Below are 19266 nucleotides of genomic sequence, written 5' to 3' on the forward strand. Positions count from 1 at the left end.
GGCTAGCGGTGCAAGCCAAGATATCTACAGTCCACCCTTCAGCTCAGTGCTGCTCTATAAGGGTTCTTTGCAGAGGCTTGTTCGAGTCGGAAGTACAGAAACTGATTTTTTCCCATTACAAGACAAGGCACAAAAATAGAAACTAGACTGAGCTTCCCAAAATAAAGGTACGCGATGCAGAGCATTCCCCAGCCCTTGCAATAAAATCCAGATTTAAGCCAATGTTATCGCTAAGGACTTCTGAAGGATTGTAGAGGGCCCCAGAGTTAGCCATGTGGCTGTGACCGTGCTACAACAATGCGCATTTTGAAATACAAACCTTGTTTTGTAAGAATGAAGCTAGAATCCTTAAGAAAATGTGCAACCATCCTTCTTTTGAGATGGAACGACAAAGCCTCACATCAAATTAAGAGTAGCATATTTCACCCTTGTGGCTTGCTCTGCTGAATCCTGCTTTACATGTGAATGTAGGTGGCGGTTTCTGTACCAACCAGCTCTGAACTTGAGCAGTGGAGTAAGACCATAAAGGCAACTTTCAGCTCAAGTATTTCTGACGGGACAAATCAGATCTACATGAATCAGTTGTGGAAAAATCCCTCACCTCTGTCTCTCGTCCGCCGCCTGATCAGTTTGGAATGATTACCATCAGTGGTATTTGAAAGTGGCCTACCATCTCAAAGTGGACACTAGTGATGTGTAGCACAGGGCAGACCTCCTAGCAATAGGTGCTTTTCAGCTGCCAGATCCACAGATATGGAGCATGGCTCTGTGGACAACCTTGATGCTGAGCGCCTCTGGCCTCTGACTGTTGACCAATATACCCTTTCGAACGAAAGGCTTCTTTTAAGTCTGGAGTTAAGAATGGCCTCCAAGAGACATTTCTGAAGGCTACATCAAAGCAAACATTCAAGTGGTCATGGCCAGAATTGACTGCCCCTTATCTGGCTTTCTCAGGGGAGATAGCATTCATTCAGGCAGGGGAGCAGGGTAGATTTTGATCTTGGTGAAAACATGTGGGACCATGTTTAGGCAGAAGGGTAGAACCTTGTATTGAAGTAGAGGTATTTTTGAGGTTTTACATGGATACAATGAAGTGTGCATTCTGCTGGCTCGCTGGTCAGTTACAAGGATTTTGACCAAAGTCTGTATCTTAAACTTCTGGAAAGCAGTAGCTCTTTGAAACAATAAAGATTTTGGATGGGACAAACGCCTCCATCCTTTGTCCTTGCAGGGATGTAGTGTGAGCAACTTCCATTCCCTATTTCCGAGGGCCTGCTCTATTGCTCATAAAAACTGGAGCCCCTCTGTCTTCGATAGCAATTACTGGAATCCTATTTTTCCCCTCACATAATGGCTTAAACCTCACAGGGTGGTGTTCCCCATTTGTACAGAAAACATCTTCAGCCCAGACTGCTGCCAAACTCACTGAGGTGACCTAGGACATTCAGTCCTGCGATCGGTCTAACAGCCTGATAATGGTCTGTGTCCGTACCTTCCAAAAAGGTCAAACTGTATGAAGGAGTACCCCAGCTCTCCCACCCACTGGCTCTCTCCATAACTGTGGGCTCTACACATATCTTAAGTGAGGAGCAGCAGCGAGCATTGTTGGTAGTTATCATCCACCGGGGCGCACAATAAAGTGTCACCCAACAGGATGTAAATGCCACTGACCGCTCAGCCATCCATTGCTGAACTGACTTATTGAACACTGAGTGCAGTTGGAGAGTTCTCTTGCTTGAGTGCCTGCCAGAATAATTCAATCGTGTTGGAATGCACATTCCTGAAATCTGTTGCTGTCCTCAAACTCCAGTAATGGGAAAAGCCCTAGTCTGGCCAAGGGAAGGGTACAATGTCCCATCCACATACCCACAGTCTGGTATACCCGCAGTCGCACATCAGGCTGCCCATGGGATCACAAAGATGCTGTATCCCTCTGAGCAATCACAATTACAGAGAATGACCTATTTTGACGTGTCTAGGTGACAGACTAGGAACAGAGATCACAACCTAACACACACTCCCATCCCTATACACACCACCAGGGTCGGTTCAACTGTACCTGATATACACAAGATCTCTGCAGAACGGATCCAGACATACTACGGACAATGGTTAGAAAAGGATCAAATGCCCTGAATATCCCCTGTTAGAAATGGGGTTTCTGGTTGGGTAGGGTATGTGCCTAAGCCAGGGAGAACCCACCACTGTAGTTAGGGTAAGCTAGATACGCACATAGGGTAACCTGTACTCATCCTCTAGTTGTTTGTGCAACACACACACACAAAGTAACACAATGACTACATCACAAAAAGAACACATAAGTTTAGAAAAATAGGGAATATTTATCTGCACCAAATAAGACCAAAACAACAAAAACACAACATAAGCAGATCAAGAGATAACTTTTCCTAGAGTTACTGTAAATGCAGTGCTTAAAACATCATTATTTAGTTCCAACTATTGTCGCTGCTGTAGTGAAATAAGTCCCGGCGAGTGTTACTGCAAAGTATCCTTGCTCCTACTGTAGCTAAAGCAAATTAAAGTTGATGCCTTGCGCCAAAAGAACGGTTTGTTAGACTGAGTTGGTTGTAAATCAGGTGGTGGGGTCCCTTAGCAATCCCCCTTGGGCTCCCACCACCCCCAGCACCACTAGGATGTAGAGACCAGCATCGCTCACGGCTCGGGACCATGGCGGTGGGATCCGGTTGTACTGGAGGGGCCCGCATCATTGAGTTTGCAGTTGCAAGGGAAGAGCTCGAATTCGGCACAGGATCGCGCTCGGTCTCCCTGGGCCAGTGATCGATGGGCACTGGCTGCGCCTGTGTAGCCCTGGCACCCAAGTCATTGCAAGGGGCCGTGCTGAGGTTTCCCTTGCAGAGGCGCTCATGAAAGTGAGCCAACAGGTGGTGATTTCAACCGGCACGCAGGATTCAATGCTGGTTGGCACGTTTCCCCTTCTGGGGGGCGGGGACTGTGCTGGAGAGGGATTTTCCTCGGTGAGCTAATGCTTTTTAGGCAGAAAGTCAAAGACTCCGATCGGTAGGCAGATCGGGGTGCTGGTCACTTTGTATCAGTGCACAAGTCAATCAGAGCTCACTGCGCTGATTGTAGCCAGGAGCGAGAGACCTCTGGCACTTGTAAACCAAGAGGTAGGATTGAGGCACAAGTCAGCACGGAGCGCAAAACGGCCTCCGCAGCAGAATATGACCAATGTTAACACGAACAACTGCATAATGCAGACGCTGTGCATCCCCAAACAGCTTAAATAAATTTAAAAAAAGGCTGCCGGTCCAACCTCCCTGGCTGAGAGGGAGTGGCGAGGAGTGACTCAGGGGAAGCACCTTAAACCAAACAGGCACGGCCTCCTCCTGCAAGACAACCAAAAGAAACCATTAGTGAAATCGCCATGGGAGGAAGGAGCCACACAAAGAAGGGACAATTGCCGTAATAGACCAATAAGGAGCCAGCATTTCTGAATGCTGCAGCTAACAGCCAATAGCAATAGGTGGGTTTGCTTAAGCCACACAGATACAACAGGTCATCGCTGATGCTCGACCTAAAAAGGAAGGTTTAGACCTGGGAAATGGTTTATTTTGCCAGGTCGAAAGGTTTAAAACTGCACGCAATTGCAGGCCAGAGACATATTTATAAGACGACCTAAGTGGGTAGCTTAGTAAGTGCTGCAGCCCCATTAGTAGCATTTAATTTACAGGCTCTGGGTATATGTAGTACCAATGTACTAGGGACTTACAAGTAAATTAACTGTTTCAATTGGGTATAAGCCGATGTTACCATTTTTAAAGGCGAGAGCACGAGCACTTTAGCACTGGTTAGCAGTTGTAATTTGTGCGGTCCTAAGACCAGCAAAAACGAAGTCAACAAAAACAGGACCGTTGAAGTCAAAACGTTGGGGGGAAAACCGTGCCAAGGATATCAGGTCAAACACCTCTGTTCAAAGTTTACTTCTTCTCTTTCTTCTCCTCTAATTATTCTGAGGAGCAAACAGTTTCAGATTCCATTTCTCAACGATCTGACTTTCAGTGATCATTGGTCAATCAAGGAGACAGCATTATAAACGTCCTAGAATTGTGAGTACTGAAGTAGGATTCAAGAACGTTTCTACCTCCTATACAAATCTTTATGGATCACAATGCAGTCATGTGATTTGTCTCAAAAGGCAGAGCAGTGTGGCATCCAGAAAGCAACCCTCCTATAAATTTGGTCTTTAAGTGGGAAAACCAATGCTGAGGTAGACTTGCTGAAGAGAACGCCATCAGTTTATCATGACGGGGAGACCAGACAAAGGGTCCTGGATCAGATATTCTTGTCTTTGGTTTTCTGGAGATGCATCGCTTTATCAAGAGCATGAAGTGTTGCCTTTTCTGCCCCAGACAGTCTGTTTGAAAGATTGAGAAGTTTGCTCTAAGCTTGCATTACCCACTTCCCCATGTCCCTCAGATTGGTGGAAGTGGGTATCTCACCATAGATTTCATAGAACAAGGGTGATATTAATTGTCACGAATTTGGTTAACAGGATGTGGTATCCAGACCATCTGCATGCCAATTGTACGACTGCAGTAGTATTGCCTCATTCAAATGAATGTAATAAAAGAATGAGGGCAGAGTTCTGCATCCAAACCCTCAAGCTCTGTGTCGAGTTGTCTGGAACATGAGACATTAGCATTGGCTTCTTACCAACTTCCTTCTGATATTCTGTTGGCAGTCAAAACGCCTTTTATGAAAGTGGCTTGTACTAGTAGATGCCATGTTCTTTCAACATGGTGCTGGAAAAACTCTTGGGCCATTTTCAGGCTCAGATGGTCCACATGTCTCTTGAAAAAGAGTAAGTCGCAAACGTTTGCATCACCCTTCTGACCTTCCAGTTCCTTCCTATTTCTCTTTTTACCAGAAACAAATTGAATGTTGTTTTTTTTCAGCGTTCCTCTTTACTTCACATTTATTTATTTTTTCTTTTAAAGTCTGAATTTCATCATAAATTTCCTGTTCAAACTACTCACCTGTGTATTTCTTCTATTCCTCATCAGAACTCTATAGCAAGCTTTCTTTTGTTCATCTTTTATTAGACCCTTTCTTAGCTTTCGACCAAGTAGCCCACCACAGCGCTACCTTTAATTTTCTCTCTGCAATACCACTGGATCTTCCGGGGGCTGGTTTCACTAATATTTATCCACTCACATATTTTTCATTATTTGTAAAAGGATCGAAGATAATTTTCACACTTACTTTTACGTTCTTCAGGGTCTTGTTTCCTCTTCTTTTTTCCCTTTATAGCTTTCCATTATCTTATATTTTTGCCTCCTTTTTGTTCATGTCACACTTTTCTGTAGATGACTCTTAACAAAGTGACTCTGCTGTTGAGGTCTGGATGTTTACCCATGTTCTTAAACTTAATTCAATAACATCTAAACTCCACTATATTTTTCTACATCCGCTCACAATTTAGAACTAGGGGCCATATGTAGCAAGCCTTTTTCACGTTTGCAAACGGGCAGTTTCTCAGAATCTGCCCGTTTGCGTATGGTAAAAAGCCTTTAGGGGTGTATCATCCCAAAAGGCCATCGCAAAATAGAGAATCGCTAAATTTGCGATTCTCTATTTTGCGAATGCAATTAAGGAATTGCAAATTGCGATTCCTTTAATGCAATTCTGGAAGCACCAGAAAGTCGCTATTTGGCCTTAAGGAATTGCAAATTACCACCAAATTCAAGTTGGTGGTAATTTGCGATTTTCTTTAAAAAAACACTTTTTTGATTTTTTTAAAAAAGTGCCATATGTCACACATACAAGCCCTTAGGGCATGTATGTGCGCAAAATGTACACACATGCATATTTCAGGGGTGCAACAGGGTGTCCTTTTGGCACCCTTGCAACCTTGAAATTGCATTCTCAATTTGCGATTCGCTAATTGATAATCGCAAATTGAGAATGTTTTCCCATTCATTCCTATTGGCCTCCTAGCCCATAGGAATGAATGGGAAGCTATTCCTTATTTGCGAATCTCAATTTCCGATTCGCAAATAAGGAATATGTAGGATTCGCAAAATCTTTAGCAAATCCTACATACATTGCATTTTGGGATTTCTCTAATTGCGATTCGCAAAAAATCGCAATTTGAGAATCGCATAACTCTTTTTTGATACATATGGCCCTTGATTCTTTGCTCACCTTCTTTCCAAACCTACTTTTGTCTTTCTTCAAAGTCTTTTGCTTCTATTTATACATCTAATCTACATTTGTAAAATTGGATCACTTCTGCATTTCTCCTCTTTATAGCTCATGCTTGGAAATCTTCTTCTGTCTCAGCTTGATTTCAGTGGTTCTTTTTGTTGGTCTCCCCAAAAATACCACTGTTCCATTCCACATTATTTAGACCTCATATTTCATATTTTAGTCTTTGCATTTTGCTCAGATTTCTCTGTACCTTGCTCAACTTCTCTGGCTACCTGTGCTTCTTCAATTTATGTTTCACTTTATCTTGTCTTAAATTATGTTCACTTACTTGCTCCACCTTACTTATGTGCTCTGCTACAGTCTATACTTCCTCTCAAATCCTTTTTCTGGTTCTTTATTGTGTTTGTGTTCTCAGAATCCCCAAGTGCCTCTTTACACTTCTGTTAATTTGTCTCTTTAGCACCAAAACTGCGGAATGGACTTTCTATCTACAGTAGGTGAACATTTACCCTGTCCAATTTTATACATTGCTGACAACCCTTCTTCAATTAATTAACCAAACTTGGATCTAATTATAAGCTGTTTTATTGTCATTGCATCTCTGTCTTCTGTGCAGTGTTTTTTCTCTGATGTAAAGTGCTTTTATTTAAAACATTACAATAAAAACAAATTAAAACAAAGACTAATACGGGTTCCATGACAGACTGCTTTTGTAAAGGAGAAAGACTGAATGTGTCCTTTGTTTTCTTAGTAAAAATGTTTCATTGTGTTCCACAAAGAAGACTAATAGATAAGTTTATTAGACTTTTGGAGGAAGCCATCATGGCAAATTGAACTAGGAATTGACTGAGTAATTGAAATCATTAAGTTTTGTGGAAATTATTTTGAGAAACAGGAGGTATCAAATGGTACGCCATAAGAGTCACTGTTAAGTGCTACTAGAAGCATTTTGTTGTCATAAATAAATCTACTTACACATTCCTCACTGCTTATATCTTCTCTATCTACCAGACTGGATCTGGAAAGTTAACAATTCTCTCCTTTTCTGTTAGGAGGTGCCCTGGCGCTTGCTCAGCTCTGGGATCTACTTGAGATGTGATATACAGAACCATATAAGGTGACACTCTGGTGCACCGCCGTCTGTTCCTTTTTTTCTGTGCTCTTCATTATAGACCTGGGGTTGCTTTTCTGGGAACATTTCCTACTATTCCTACAAAATTATCCTTTAAATTGGTTTTGACTGGGATGTCTAGACTTACCAGATTAACATCTGATAGTGGTGCTTTGGACCCAAACAGGAGTCCAGGCTGTATGAAAAGGCAGAACATGCATGGTAAGGCTATCAAGTAGCAGGAGCTCATGCTCTTCATGGCACCAGTGTGAGATGAAGGCTAGGCTGTTACCAGTCCAGAGCCAGGCACAGCAACTTTTTCTGCTCTTGCTTGCCTTCGACCAACAAATCCCCAAAGCAGGCCACTTCCAGGAGAAGGGCAAGTCCTCCAGGAAGAAACACAAAGGCATCACAAGAGGGGCACTTTAGCTTTACAGCGTAGGTGTAGGTTTCCCAGTTGGTGGGTCAATTCAGCTAAATTTGGCTTCAGTCATCCTGGCATCCATTCTTTGGTGAAGTTGCTGCCAGCGCTGAATTTGACTGGCCCTGGCCGTTTCTCCAGGCCTAGAGCTCCCAACTCTTTTTTCCTCTTGAGTAGCTTCTTGGCTCTGACTCGGATCCCATTTCAGTGCCCATCATTTCTTATGACGGAGATGACACCACGAGGTGGCCAATTTTCTTCCCCTAGTGGACACGAATAGTAGCAACTATCTAGCGGTACTGAATGCCAAAGGCTTCGATTTCTTTTTTTAAGTGGATTTGAAGTGTCTTTCGGTTCTTCCCCATAGAGGAAGTTGCCACATTTCTATTAGCCCTATGGATGGCAACTGAAGGCTTTGAATTCCCATTGAATAGAGAGGAGAACAAAGCTAAACTTGCAGAAATCCAGCAGTCGTTGATGGATCTGACTTTGGTAACTTGGAACAAGTTCTTTTTTTCTCCTCCTGTTAACTGTCAAGATGTGCACTACTTTGGCCCAGCTCCTGGGACTCAAAGTTTTTGTTGGCTCACTCCTCTCCAGAGTTTTGTTCGCTCTTCCTTGAAGAAAGAACACTGTTTCTTTCCCCTCTACTCCGACAGATAGGGAGTCAAAATGGATTGAGAAGAAAGTCGTCTCTTCAGGGAGCCTTGTCCTTTGCTCCACAAATATGTTTTGCCTTCAGGCCTGTGACTCCTGTGCTCTGTACAAGATGGTGCAAACCTACCCACTTTTTTTCTGGACCATTTTACAGAGGTAATGGATGATGGGCAAGGTGCGGCCAATTTTGTTACTTGGTGCATCGAGGAGAACGTTTATGCCCTCAAGGTGTATTTATCTGGTTTGTTCCCCTTTGAGCTTTCCTTGGCTTTGCAAATGTTTTCTTGGGCCACTCTTAAAGGTTATCTACTTGTCCTTTTGGCTTTTTTTTGTTTGCAAACTCAGCCATCGCTGTTTAAGCCTCCTGTTATGTGTTTGGTGAAGAGTTCCACCTATTTGTTTCCCAATGATTCCACTGTCAAGCCTCAGAAGGATTTTTATCTGGTGTGCATGTTTCAGATGTGATTATTTTTGAGTCCATGCACAGTTTTTTTTGCTGCCACTTACACTGAAGACTTTGTTATTGATTGCTATAACCTGGGCTTGGCCATCTGCGGGCTTTGTTTGTTTGTCCTCCATTTTGCCTTTTGTGTCTGAGACAAATTGGTGTTTTGGACTCAGGCTTTCTCCCTGTTGAAAGTGGTCAGTACATCATGCTACTAACATTCTAGCCACCTGCTCATTTTTCCAAAATGTAGGAGAGACTGGACCATCTGGAACCTTCCAGGGCCTTTAGTTTTTACATTGACTGGACCCGCAATCTATGCGGATTCCAGGAAGATCAAGGTGATTCAGAAGTGGACCATTTCCCACTGGATCATGCTGTATGTCAAAATATGTGAACCTCATGAGGGCATCTGGGCCCATTCCACCAAGGTTAAGGCCTCTTATTCTGCATTATTGTAACATATGATTATCATAGATATCCTGTGGGCTGCAGTGTGGGCTTCGTCCAGTACCTTTACCAGTCATTGTTGCCTTCACTCTGAAGTATGCAGGGATGGCCATTTCTCAAGATCTGTGTTGCATGCCTTCCTGGAATCACCATCTACGTAGACCCATCACCTTGGGGTTATTGTCTGGGTATTAAGGATGAGTGGAATTTCCAGATAGAAAGTATCCATTAAAAGCATAAATAACTTACCTTTGGGTAATGATCTTTCTGGTGGATACAGTATGCACCTACAGATTCCTCACCGATCTCCACCATCTCTCCATTCTTAAGAATGGTCAGGAGATTTTTAATAAGGTCCCAACTTGTTCTTTCTGTCATCCTCATCTGCCTTATCTCTGCCTCTTTGGACATGTCGAAAAGCATGGAGAACAAATCTCAGTGTACCGGGAGGAGGGGTGCTTTAAACAGCTTATTGATGTAATATACAGGGTGGATCCCAGAGCCAAGTTGGAACTGAGGCCCTACCTCTCAAAAGAGTAGAACTATTTTAACTTTCTATATCTAGCCTGGTGATTGAAAGTGATTCAAGAGGTGATGACTCTTCAGGTAGAGTATGCACCAGAGCTATTGTTAAGTAATTGCTTCATATGTGCACTTGTTGAATGATTGGCAAGAAGTCAGAGAACTAATATAGATCTCTGCAACGTCCTCAGAGGTCCCACAGTGAGAACATGTTGTCTCTATGTGATGGCAATGAAAGTAAATTTAGAAGGTCCTTACCAAAGTTTGAAGGCCAGTCATCATTTTGTCTTACACCACTGAGTAAGATCTGCAAACACGCACAGACATATATTAAAAAGGCAGTTACACCAGAATATTAATACTGCTTGCTAGTTTAAATTATGAAGTAACACACCATGCAAAATAGGAAGATGTTGATTTGTGTTGTTCGGTTTCCAAAATGTAACACTTGCAATACTCATTCAGACTATTCTCCCTTGTACAGCATGTTTGTGAGTCCGAAGATAGAGAAGAAGTAGTAGTTTGTGAACTATGCGAATCCAATGTCGTCAGCTTCAATCAACACATGAAGAGGAACCACCCTGGCTGTGGTCGTAGTGCTAATCGCCAGGGCTACCGGAGCAATGGCTCCTATGTGGACGGATGGTTTGGAGGCGAGTGCGGAAGCGGGAATCCTTACTACTTGTTGTGTGGGAGCTGCAGAGAAAAGTATTTGAGCTTAAAAAGCAAAAACAAAACTTCTTCATCTGAAAGGTACAGAAAGACTGTATTATCAAAGCATCCTTTTAAAGTCTCCAGCATGATTTTCAACCATACATGATTAGAAAATGATCAGTTAGCTTGCACTGCAGTCTGCAGTCCTGTTGATGTTTACTGCATTCCAGTATTGGTCATCTTCCAACTTTATTGCAGTGTAATTTCTCCATACAGTCCTTAACTTTCTCATCCCCATCTGATGCTCCTAATGGCAGCTTTGCAAATGTGTTTTTGCATCCCATACTTGTGCTCAACCAAAATAAACTAAGGGGAAGGTCAAGGTATAAACTATTAGGATTTGATCATTTAAAAATGCGTTGTTTTTTGCATAGTACTTGCAACCTCATTTTTTCCTAAATTTGCAGTTTGTGCAAGAGGTGACGTGGCAAGCAGATTGGACCTGTCTGCATCATATCTATTGAATTTGGATATATTTTGTAGGTACTAAAAGCAAAACATAAGTAAAGTCACATGCACAAACAAGCTAAAACATGATGTAATATTGCCTGAGTGGATAAATGTATTTTCCTCCATGGTTAAGAAGATTTGGTCCTGGCATTTCCATTGCTCTTTTAAACCATCTTTTTAGTCTATGTAGGTTTGTATGGGCTATCTTGATGTATATACCTTACTTACTGTGCCCAGAGACATTCGCAGGTGAGAGTTGGGTTTGAAGATAAAACAGTGTTGATAAAATCAGGGACCACTTGATGACCTGGCATTTCTTTCAGGTCTTGCTTTACATGGGCAGACAGCCATGTTGCAGGATGTGAATAGGGGTGACCCTAAAGGATTAAAGCCACATGGTGCAAAATCATTGAGTAATATAAAGTATTGGATCTTTCATAGATTCACCTGCTTGAATAATTCCCCGTCGTCGAAGTGGTACTCCCACGGTATTATAATAAAGCAATGTGTAACACTACAATATACAGAATGGCAATGAACCATAAGTTTTATAGCCTATCTATGTCATTTAGACTGCAAACTTTAGCGATAGCACCCTCTAGAGCACTCCCAAGAGAGGCTAAATTCTCAAGACTTTGTACTGCACGTCATGTGATGGGAGTCCCCTTGAGCTCTGCTAAAATTACTTTTTCTCTCTGTTTTTCATAGGAATTTACTTCCAAAAATCGTCACTTCTCCTACTACTTGCGGATTCTGACTGGACACCATGTCCCAACTCATCAAAAAAGGACTTTTCAGATACTGTAACACTTGTGGGAAGACGAGGCTTCATTTTGATGACCCACATAAGGAATGTATATATTGCCTCTATCCAGAGCATTAGGTGAGAGACTGCAAGATCTCTTGCACCTTTTTGCAGAAGACTCTGAAAGACAGGGAAGGTAGACTTTCGTTGTGCTTGCAAAAGCTGAAAACAAAAGCGGGCCCTTTATTTGAGGAGGGTAGTAATTAGTCTTCACAGACTTCATCTTCCATCAAAAGACCATTAAGAAGTCTAGACATACTACTACTGGGCACGAAAAGAGGCATGAGGACCTTCCTTCCTCCTCCAAAAAAGGAAAAATTGCCTCAGAAAAGGTTTGCTCCTTCCCTGAAAGTAGCACTTCCCAAACGCGCTTCACACTCTTTGCCTTTGAGGACAAAATCCATGATGAAAACATCAAGCTCTACAGTTGTATTCTCGTTGACAACAGCGCCAAGACATTTACCACAGATTCATCTCCTATGCTTATCTTCTCTTCACTGCTGTAATTGACGATGATTATAACGACGAGAATATTAAAATGCATGTTGACGTATCCTTCGAAGGCATCCCTCCTCAACTTACCATCAACGACGAAGGTCCTGTCGATGACTCACAGTCCTCACTGGGGCAATCCCAGTTGTCGTCAACGCCGCATTGACAGTGATACCGTCGACAGTACTATCAATGATGCCGTCTAAGACGTCCTTACCGTTGATGAAGAAACCATCAACAATGAGACAGTCGGGGCGTGGCCAAAGAGCCCAGCAAGATGGTGGTGCTTTAGCGGAGCTCCATCCACTGACTCTGTGAGCCCTCCAGAAATCCATCTGACCCTGCCAGCAGTTCGTGTTACAGTAGTACTAAAGGCCCCCGGGGACTGAACAGGGGCTGGAGACATTGCAGATGAGCCGTCACCTTTGCTGAGGTGGCTGGGGCCTAAAAGGGCCTGCTGGCGTACTGATGCAGCTGGGAGCGGGGGTAAAGTACCCGGCCTCCACATGCGGCTCCAGAGCGAGGCGCGCCTCTACACTGATCGGCGGCCTGAGGTGCGGCTGGGCCTTGGTAGTGAGCGGCGGAGGTGGTGATCCTGCCGGCCTGGGGCCTGCGACCGCAGAGCCCAACAGAAACACCGGTAAGCCGGCGGGCGCCCTAGTGCCCGGAGCGGCATGTTTCAGCCGCGGGCCCACACTAAGATCCTGGACGTGCCGCTCATTCTACCAGGGGAGGCTGGGAGCTTGACCACGCTCCGGGCCAAGGCTGGAGCAACATAATCCCCTGAGCGGCTCTCCCCAAATGAGGAGGTATGTGGACTGCCCACCCGAGTAGTGGGAGCGTCGGCACCTAATGTGAAGAGCTCAAGGGGAGCTCAGTCACTGTTGCGGGCTTAGAAGTGCTCCCTTACGGTCCAGGAGCGCTATCACCTCTAGAGCCTGAGAAGGTGGGCAAAACGTGCAGCGGGGTGATCGGAGCCGGAGAGACGCTAGGGACGGCAGGAGCCCGTGAGTGAGAGGTGCCCCTATCCAGCTAGAAAGGGGGTGATCAGTGCCTCACAGAGAGTGGATGAGCGGGTCCTTATAGACCCGGGGGCCCCCATAAACGACAAGTGTCTGAAGCTACCCAGAGGCCATAGAGAGGCGACAAGAAAATAGTGTCATACCAGACCTGGACTTCCCTGGGGGCTGAGGCTATCACGTGTTCGAGGTGAGGGCCCGCGGAGGGAGAACATTAACTAATGCCGGGTGCCGAGCCATCTCCAGTGCCCAGCACCAGGGTACCTGTCGGGGAAAACAACCGCAACGACCCCAGGCCCCCGGATGAAGCCCAAGGAGCAACTCTGGACACAAACAAACAAAATCGACAAATACGCCGTCCCTAAACCAGCGGCTACCGCCCAGGTGCAGTGGTCAGAGAGTACGGCAGAACCGTCCTTGGGCGCAATAATGTCGGCAAGTGCGGATCTCAAGGGCTCTATTGATCCAAATTGGATGCCGTAACGGTGGAAGTGAACCTCCTTCGGGACGATTTTCATAAAGTGGCAGCTACAGAGAAGGATGTGACGCACCTACACACCAGCACGAAAAGCTTTGAGTAACCAGTTCGGACCCTCACGAAGCAGCAGGAAGTGATGGCAGACAAACTCGAAGACCAAGAAGGGCTAGCTCGGAGGAACAACATTTGAGTGGTCGGGGTCCCAGAGGGGATGGAAGGGCCAAGTGTCGACCTGTTCTTGAAAGATCTTATCTTCAATCATCTGAAACCTCCAAGACTCTCGACGCACTTTACTATTGAACGTTCACATAGGGCACCCCTCCCTAACCCAAAACCTGGCACCCCACCCAGAACAATTATAGCATGACTCCTCAACTATCGGTACAGAGATGCAATCCTACAGGCAGCACGAGCCTGAGAAGATCTGCACCACGAAAATGCTGTGATACGTTTCTTTCCTGACTTCACCTTGCAGGCCCAACAACAGCGGCACACCTTCGAAGTTGTCAAAAGGGAGCTGCGCAGCAAAAACATCATCGTCATCGTTCGGGCAGGGGCTTTACTCGCTGAACGAGCACGAAGGAAACGCGAGCTTCGAGTAGTGTTTTTAATTAGTGTTAAGCCGTGGCAGGATGTGCAATGACATCTCAAGAACAAGCACGCGAAAAGAAAAGAAAAAAAGACGCGAGTGGTGCACGCGCGCATTGGAAAAGAAAAAAAAAGACGCAAGTGGTGCGCGCGCGCGCAACGGAAAAAGCAGGCTAGCGAGTGGTGTGCGATGTGCGCGCACCATGACGAGAGAGGAAAGCCATATGGCGCCTCTGGTCGTCATTGTGCGCGTAACCGCACGCAGTATGCCAGCCAAAAGCGTTCGTCGGACTTTTAAAAGGCCGTTTACTGAATGTCTCGCCGAGTAGCGCATTCGCTGGCTCAGGCGAGACCTAAAAAGGGAGCGATAGAAGCTGTTCCAAACCTTCAGAAAGGACTGGGATTCTACTCTTGTATTTTTCTGATCGCTCAGGAGATAGGGATCCTATTCTCAACCTGCAAAAGTTTAACACATTTCTAAAGAAGCAATCTTTTCCCATGGTGACACTTCAGGATATATTACACCTCCTTGACAAAGGAGATCATGTGGTGGCCCTGGACCTTCAAGATGCATACTTCCATGTCCTGATAAACAGAAAACACTGCAAATTCCTGTGTTTAAAGGATCATAAAAAAGGATGCCCCCATGGAAGGTTGGGGTGCCCACCTCCAGAGCTTACAAATAAGTGGCAAATGGAGTCCAGCTGCACATCAATCAGCTGGAACTCAAGGGTATCTCTTTGGCACTAAAGTCGTTTCTCCCCAAGATAGCACCGTAATCGGTGCTCATATGTACAGACTACCACCACCATGTTTTATCTCAGCAAGCAGGAGGTAACACGCTCACAAGTGCTATCTCATCTAGCGCAAGACATCTGGAACTGGGCTCTTCAACATCAGATATCGCTCAAAGCAGAACATGTGCCAGGGGTTGCCAACATCCTCGCATACTTGCTAAGCAGGGCCAGTATCCCTTACCACGAGTGGGAACTAGACCAACAGATTTTGGACAAACTCTTCCATCAGTGAGCTAGCTGAACTTGGACGCATATGCTACAAATGAGAACAAGAAATGCCCGTTCTTTGCAAGTTAACATCCCCAAGAGGGATTGTGGGGAATGCGTTTTTGATGAGATGGTAAGGAATCTATGCTTTCACTTTTCCCCAGAACCCATGGGTCCCAAGGAAGCTCAAGAAACTGAAGAGAGAGCCTATAAGACTTCTCCTCATAGCTCCCAAGTGGCTCCGATATTATGGTTCACAGAGCTCCTGCTCTTCTCAGAATAACCTTCTGTCCATCCCAAAAGGATACCAATGTTGCTGACCATGAACCAGGACCAGGTCCATCATCCCTACCCGACATTACTACATTTATCTGCCTGGCTCCTGAGTTCAACGAGTTCTCCATGATAGACATTCCGTCAGACTGCAGGGCAATCCTTGCCAAAGCAAGAGCGGACACAACAAATAGAACTTGCAAACTCAAGTGGAAATTCGACTGCCTTTGGTGTGCGGAGTCTAACGTCAACCCTCTCACATTGCCTCCAAAACAAATCCTCCTATATCAACTCCACCTGAAAGATCTAGGTTTAGGCGATCCAGTAATGCACTTTCTTTATGGTCTAGTCCAATTGTAAAACAATTCCTTAAGGGCAATTCAGGACTTTTCCTCAAGTAAGAATTTCTCTGCCATTATGGTACCTGAATGTGGTGTTGGGACAGCTCATGAAAACACCATTTGAGCCAATTCACTAGGTAGAATTGAAGTACCTTACATGGAAAACTACAATTCTAGTGGCTCTCACATCTGCCAAAAGAGTAAGTACCTTTCAGGCCTTTACCATTAAGGAACCTTTCCTTCAGTTCAAGTCAGACAGTGTAATACTTGGGACCAATCCTGAGTTTATTCCCATGTTGCCATCAGACTTCCACTTGAACAAACCAGTGATTCTTCAGACATTCTTCCCAAATCTTCAAACCGCTGCAAAGAAATCTATACGTTCTCTAGATGTCACACAATGTACCAGATTTTACTTACACAGGACCCATCAAATCCGCAAAGCAGATCAATTGTTTCTGCCGTATGTTGGTATCAGAAAATGTCTCCCAGTATCCAAGCAGACCATTGCCAGATAGATTGCACCCACCATACAATTTTGTCACACGTGAGCAGGAAAGAAATTGCAAGACAAAATCAAAGCCTACTCCCCCAGAGCACTTTCCACATCCACAGCTCTTTTTGCTGGTGTGCCCATTCAGCATATCTGCCGAGCAGCAACGTAGCCCATCAGGCACAAATTTACAAAGGATTGTTGTCTGGATGAAATTTATAAGACTGATGTGGCTTTGGGACAAGCAGTGTAGCGACATCTGTTTTAATTGGGTGAGCCTCTCTGACCTTCTTTCTAACCATATGCTAAATATATATTTATATGCTATTATTGCTCTTCACTTGGTATGCTACTTACTATTCTAATTCAAGCCTGTGAATCTACGAAATATCCAATACTGGAGCAGAAAATTAGTTACTTACCTGTAACTGTAGTTCTCCAGTATTGGTATCTTTCATATATTCACATGCGACCCACCGTCCTCCCCTTGGTAATATATATATTTTACTCTTCTGCTAAAAAATCTGAGGTATTCAGCTTGTTTTGGAAGTGTTGTAGAGGGTGCTATAAAACCTATGGTTCATTGCCATTCTGTCTATTATACTGGTACGCGATTTTTCTACTATAGTACCGCGGGACACCCACTTTGACTTTGGGGATTGATTCAATCTATGAAACATACCAATACTGGAGATCTACAGTTACAGGTAAGTAACTTATTTTATTTCTTATGCACTGGATCTTTCTTAGGTTGACCGGTAAGTAATGCATGTATCCTTTTCCATCATCGTGCTGCAAAAACCCAGTACATTCTAAATAATAGTGTAAAAATGTATTCATGCAATGCAAAATATTGCAAGGCCTTAAGTAGCCTAGGCATTTTGTTGCCTTGAACTCCAGCTAGCAATCTAACAATGAGGCTAATGTGCTTTGAATTCCTTTTTGCTCAGATGCCATTATAGCACATGATGGTAGTCTTTGTAAGCGCTTTGCTCTTCGTTCATAATTTGTAGCTTTCAAAAAACATTGCTTGGACTTCCTGATCGCTAGCAGGATATCCATCTGCAAATAAAAAGAAAGAAATCCCTGTTTTAATTCTGCTGTTTTTGTGGGCTCAAGAAACGTTTTATTGATGACCCATAAGAGGCCTGCATATACTGCTTCCCTCCTCCCAAATCGGATTCTTGCACAGTATATCAGATACTTTTAAAGTCTTTATTTCAAAGAGCTAAACGGTTATCTGTGTTTTCCCCAAAAGTGGCCTCCGATGAAGGTTTATGTGTATTTTTCCTGTTTCTGCTATCGAGCTACTCAACCCTTTCCAGAGTGTCCGTGAACTTTACATCATACAAAAATGATGCATAGGCAAATAATGGCTACATCAGAATATTTTGGAATTTGCTACAGGTTAGTGAGGTTACAAGCTAAAGAAGTCAACATATAAACTCTACTGATAGCTATTGCATCATTGGGAATCCTAGATTTGGGGAAAACACAATGTCAATGTGTAAAGTTGGTAAGATCTATAGATTGCAGTGAGTGTTGTTGTATAATAGGATTGTTTTGGTTATTCCTGAATATAGAGAAGGAAGGGTTCCACATTCCACATTGCCAGAGAAATCATGGATGAATAACTAAACTTGAAAAAATTGAGTTGAAGGGAGAACTTCTTCCCTCGGGTCCTTTAATAGCATACAAGAGTGAGATTAGAGGCAAGGTATGGTGGTGGTGTTTAGGTTTACATCCATATGTGTTACTTATCTTTATGTAGATACTCTGAGCCTTGAGAAACCAATTTAGCGATGACAGAATTGGTGTGATATGATCAAATTATTTCTTTCCAACGAATGCAGCAACATTTTCAGTGATGCAAGTCTACATTTGTAGGGAATATTAGAATCAATTAAGTAGGTGGTTACTGTATTCAGTTCCAGATAGGACCAAAGCTTGCACCAAATAATTGAGGTCAGATCTAGGAAGAAAGTGTCTGATGTTTCTTAGTATTCTTAAATGAGGATTAGCCTCTTAATTATTATTGTGATGTGGGCCTCAAGCTTGAGTAGAGAGCACCAAGATATTTACCCAGAAAAATACATTTTGAGTTGGTACTTGGATCAGTGAGGCTTTTAAACCAGTGCGTTAGAAAACAAAATGGCATTTTTTTATTTTTTTTTTGAGGGAGGATTAGGAATGACATTTTTTGTGTTAATTCTGAATTTCATGCGATGCATTCAGAGTTGAAATACAGATAGGCAACTTGTTTATTTCATGAGGTGGTCAGAGCAGTCCATTAGCATGTAGAGCTGGTTATTTTTCTCATATTGATGGAAGGATAAAGTTTGTTTGAGGATCAGTATAGAAATTGATAGAATTGGGGCAAAGACTGAGTCTTGAGCTTATCCAAATGGAAATGGGGTGAGTTTGGAGGTAGGCATGCCTATTCTGAACCGTTGTAGCCAATTTGACATATACATTCTGAACCTTGTTAGTATATTGCTATCAATGCCCATCTGTTCTCCGGAAATAGTTAATAGTATCTCAGGAGCAGTCATGCTGAATACTGAGGAAAGGTCTAGCAGAACTCCTCAGACACGTTTCACTTTGTTAAAGAGTTGAAGCTAGTTATTGGTTTACATGAGTAGACTCTTTTCTATCTTGTGACCTTATCTGAATCCTGATTGGAAGGTTCGTATGAGTTGGGTTTTGTTTATGGGTTCATTTAGTTGTCAGGCTCAGTTAAAAAGCGGAGGTCAAATAGTAGTATAAAATCTTCAGTTTTCACACAGTATTGTGTGTCCAATTATGAAGAAA

At 43.6% G+C, this 19266-nt stretch overlaps 1 protein-coding gene across 8 annotated transcripts in view; it reads left to right on the plus strand.

Annotated features, from left to right (window-relative positions):
• The window catches only part of HERC1 (HECT and RLD domain containing E3 ubiquitin protein ligase family member 1), a 1817725-nt gene that overhangs the window by 955073 nt on the left and 843386 nt on the right, over positions 1–19266 (plus strand). For all 8 annotated transcript variants that reach the window (XM_085643727.1, XM_085643730.1, XM_085643731.1 and 5 more), the window contains one exon: positions 10283–10551. In XM_085643727.1, coding sequence (XP_085499853.1) covers positions 10283–10551 — 269 coding nt within the window. The remainder of the gene's footprint in view (positions 1–10282; positions 10552–19266) is intronic.

This window comes from Triturus cristatus, chromosome 3_1 (genome assembly GCF_964204655.1).
Source record: "Triturus cristatus chromosome 3_1, aTriCri1.1, whole genome shotgun sequence".
In the NCBI taxonomy this organism is placed as follows: domain Eukaryota; kingdom Metazoa; phylum Chordata; class Amphibia; order Caudata; family Salamandridae; genus Triturus; species Triturus cristatus.